This window comes from Stereum hirsutum, assembly GCF_000264905.1.
Source record: "Stereum hirsutum FP-91666 SS1 unplaced genomic scaffold STEHIscaffold_12, whole genome shotgun sequence".
NCBI classification, from domain to species: Eukaryota; Fungi; Basidiomycota; class Agaricomycetes; order Russulales; family Stereaceae; genus Stereum; species Stereum hirsutum.
Window position 1 is genome coordinate 1,214,965 of NW_006763142.1, and position 4,275 is coordinate 1,219,239.

Sequence of the window (4,275 nt, forward strand, 5' to 3'; positions counted from 1 at the left end):
TATACCGCCCTACCTACCCGCCCTACCCATTCCCCAGCACCCCTACCCAATCCCCTACCCCCTACCCTACCCCTAGGACCACCCCCGTACACCCTACCCCATCACCCTGGGCCACCCGGCCACCCAGAATCACCCCCCGGCCGCCCCAGTAGCCAGCCCAGTACTGGCATTTATAATTCTTGGGCCAGAGGAACCTTTGTAAAGGATCCTATCCTTACTAGCAGTACCTTTATAAATGGCTTACATCTACGCCTGCCAAAATGCCTCCGGCTCCTGTTGAACTATTGGCGTTGATGTCGGACTTGAGTATCCTGGAGAAGACGGTACCGGAAGGAGAAGCAGCCTCGGAGGTTGAGAATGTGCATGAGTATTGGACCCGGCTCAAGCGAATCTTGGTGCATCCCTTCCCAGCTTATCGCTTCTGAGGGCGATATTGACGCATTACCGGATTGGGTCTAGGTTCGTTTCCGGGACTTGAACATCGTCAATGCAGGCGTCTCCCATATGCTGGACAATACCCGCGCTCGCAGGGAATCTCTCATCCTTGAACTTCCCAACAACCGTGCACTGCTGGAGGAATTTGGAGAGTGGCTGTCCACCGGTCCGCCTCTACCCCTACTGCCTTTCACGGAAATGGCTACCAAACAACTCTGCATCGATTTCCACGCGTTCACCTGGGCTGGGTTTGGGCTTTGGGTGGGAGACGACATACACCGTATGGAGACGTTAGAAGATGGCTGCCTTGGTGAAGGGTTTGTGACATCGTGCGCATCCCGTTTTCAGTGGCCTGAGGGCTGTTCAGAGGCCCAACGGAGCGAAGTTATACAGGTGCGTACTCCATCTGTTTCCGGCTCGCATTTGGATTGACATATGCGACTTCCAGTTCGTCCGGACGAGGTCTTGCGCTGGCGCGACGGATTTTGCTACTGCCCACTCGCTCTCGGTGCCGGATTTCACTAGTTCCCAGCTGCTCCCTTCTGCCAGTGACGTCCCCAATGCGAAAGCTCCGGGTAAAGTACGCGGTACGCATCAAAACGTTAAACCGGCTGATACTACCGCCAATGACCCTGCACCAGGCCGGTATGTGTTTCGACTGGTCCATCCTCCGGCTCAGCCCAGTTGCTAATCCCTCCTGGTTCGAGTTCTAGGAAGCCACGCGCCGCCGTGAAGAAAGGTCCTAGCGCCAAATCCGAAGACGCTAAGCAGCCAGAGTTGACAAAGGTGGGCCTGCTCGTCTTCTCGTGTTTTCCATCGCCTCCAAGACTCTAATCCTGTCATAGTCTCCGACTGCTTGCCAGAACTGTGTCAAGCGCAAGGTCGACTGCGTTTACTCGCCTGGTAAGATTGCGTCCTCCATCGACAACCGGGTCGCTTGCCAGGCCTGCTTCCACGCGAAGGAGGCGAAGTGCCTTCTCGTTGAGGACCACCGCGTTGTTGGGGTTGCTCCCTCTGTTCCTCGTCCACGGAAGATCGTCCCCGCCCCTCCGGAACTTCCGTCTTCACGCGCCTCCACTCCGTCCGTGACTGAGCTTGCTGAGGATCCTGAGCCTTCTCGTGCCACTCGGGCCGCTGGTACGTCCGCTCTGCCCTGTTCCTGCGTCCTCCTATCCTTACAGTCTTCTAGCCAAACGCAAAGTCTCCTTTAATGTCGCCAGCACCAGCGGTGCTAAACGCACTAAGGTTGTTCCGCCTACGGAATTCTATCCCGCCCCCGAGTCGGAGCTTGCCGCTCGTAAATCTGCGAGGTGGATGTTATATCGTGAGGTTCTACGCCAGGGACATCTGGTCGCTATCCAAGAGGAGCAGCTGAAGTGCGCGAGGCAGGCGGAGCAGAAGGCCCTGGAGATGCTCCGGATTGAGGATGAGGCGATTGCGAACATGGAGGAGATGAGCTGCTTGGTGGATGAGTAGATGGGTCGGAGGGCTACGAGTTGAGCGGGGTTCGGTAACAATAAAGGATCCGGTGCTTCCTTTGTACATGAGGCTTTAGTGATTACCTCAATTATGCAAACCATATGCTTCCTCTCCTATCTCGTATGCTTCGTCCGCGATAAGGGTGTCCAGAGTGGGATCCAGCGGGATTCGTTACCAAGCCAGTCGCCCTCCTCCCAACTAAACTACTGACCGTCCCCGGTCAGCGGCTTCGAGAGGCAGGGCTCCGGACCCCTCATAAAAGGGCGCACAGGCGATGCCGAATGTCTCCAGCAATTCCACCTTGTTGCAATGGCTACCCCCACCGAGCCCCAGAGCACCATCACCCGCTCGCACTACCACACGGTCTATGCCACCGTACTCGAGGCTAGCCAGCACACTCCTCAGAACCGTCCGGACCCTCGCGTCGTTCAACAGATGGTTCGCAGTATGCTCTTTCCGGCCGGGGAAGCCCCGCTCTGGGTCTACGACCTGGAAGAAGAAACACGGAACACGCAGGCCCGGATCGCCAATGCCAATGTTGTAGAAATCATCGAAGGGGAGGGACATATCGTGGATGCGTTGGAGGAGATGATGAGCAGGAACGGGTTCGGACGCGGCGGGTCACCCGCAGCCGTAGGACTCGGCGGAGGGATGTGGTCGGAGGATAGTTTCACGGAGCTGGACGCCAATCGGTTCCTCCATGCCCGAGAGCACGCACGCCTGTGCACCGCCGCTCGAACTCATGAGGCCAACCCTGTCAACGCACCAGCGACCGTCCCCACTCAGCCTATCCTCCCACTTGTGCTGCACGAACGCGACTCATCCGAAATGTATGCGGCCATGTACGGGGAGATCCGGAAGGAGTTAGCGTTGGTGGACCTGCGCAGCGAGTTATACGAGGAAAGTGTATCCCAGGTCCGGGCTCAGATCGAGGACATGCGAGCATTCTTCGACTCGAAGAGAACCTTCTTGAAGCGCATGGGTCGTAGGGAGCTGGAGGGGTATCGTGCTGCCAAGTTAGTCGAGGACCAGATGGATCGGGCGGCCACTGAGCGCAGACGGGAGGAGGAGCAGCAATGGGCAGGTGAAATCGTAGATGATCGTGACGTGGAGGTTATTAGTGAGGCGGAGTTCCGGTACGGGACACGCGATAGAGAGGTCTATAGCCCACGAGTCGGGGCCACGGGGATGGACTTCCGGGTCGATATGGACGATGATGAGGGGATGGAGGAAGGCAATAACCCGGCGGGACAAGGGCACCTGAACTTGATAGCAATGTAGAGGTGAACTGTAGCATGTAGGGATCAAGGTGGATGGAGGCACTGATGTTGAAAGTGCATAGATCGGAATAAAACTGGGATGCTCAGAAAACCAAGGCTCTTGTGTGAGCAGAATTGGTCCAAAAATAAAAGGGTGTGAAGAAGAACGAAACGGAGAACAAGAACATAACTGCGACGGGAACGGGAAACCAAAATAGAGCCTACTGAGCGTGAACAAAAAGGAAAAGAAAGAGGGGAAAGAAAAAAAAAAATTGTGGGTCACATCCCCGGTCGTCCCCCATACTTGTGTCAACGCGTAATCTCGTCGTCCGGAACCCAGTCTTCATCCTCCGGGTCGGTATCGACCGAATCCTGCAACTTCTGTAACTGTTCTGTTGGAACATCGACGAAGTCACCCAAAGCCGGCAGTAGAATCAATTGTCGTGCAAAATATGGAATGAGCCGGAATGCAGCCCATCAGCAAACCAGGAAATTTCTCATAGGGATACTATAGAACAAATATTGTTGAAGAGCATTGAGAGCTACCATATCAATGTTAGCAACTTATGGATCTCTTGTTCCTATGTATAGTGGCAATATCTCTTAGAGCTCTCAGTGCTCTCAGAGCTCTCAGAGCTTCTATAGTCATTTTCCACCCAACTAATATTGTTTTGGATTAGGATTTCTTCTATAGGATCATCACACTCATCAGGAAGACAAAGAAAGACTATATATTCACTACAGTAGGGTACAGATACATGACAACACTGTGCTACAATAAATTACATGAAAAAAATCCCTGTGAATTACTAACCTGCATAAGTCCTGTTGGAAGAAACATAGAATCAGATCCAATCCCTGAGTAGATAGTATGAAGAATAAACTTACCAATGATCTACCAAGAGGCCAGAGATCTCTACATACATAGAAAAACAAAGAAGTGAGACAAACAAAGAAGTGAGACATAGGTGCTGAAGGCAAAAGAAAATAAAGGCACATACCTGCTCACTAGGATCTGATACAGACTCTAGAAGAAGCATACAAAGAATGTTAGTAAGATAGACTGTGCATAAGTAGAATAGAACAAAAACATACAGTCTCA

General features: G+C 53.2%; 2 protein-coding genes across 2 annotated transcripts; both read left to right on the plus strand.

Moving 5' to 3' along the window:
* Window positions 1-260: 260 nt before the first annotated feature.
* On the plus strand, window positions 261-1,911 carry STEHIDRAFT_159638 (uncharacterized protein; the record flags this gene model as incomplete). Its single annotated transcript, XM_007307059.1, has 6 exons — window positions 261-395; window positions 460-828; window positions 884-1,080; window positions 1,149-1,221; window positions 1,281-1,572; window positions 1,625-1,911. The coding sequence occupies 6 exons, from the start codon at window positions 261-263 to the stop codon at window positions 1,909-1,911; spliced, it is 1,353 nt and encodes a 450-aa protein (XP_007307121.1).
* A 312-nt stretch (window positions 1,912-2,223) lies between these two features.
* STEHIDRAFT_159639 (uncharacterized protein) lies at window positions 2,224-3,195 on the plus strand (the record flags this gene model as incomplete). The annotated part of the gene is made up of 1 exon (XM_007307060.1): window positions 2,224-3,195. The coding sequence occupies one exon, from the start codon at window positions 2,224-2,226 to the stop codon at window positions 3,193-3,195; it is 972 nt and encodes a 323-aa protein (XP_007307122.1).
* Between the last annotated feature and the right edge of the window lie 1,080 nt (window positions 3,196-4,275).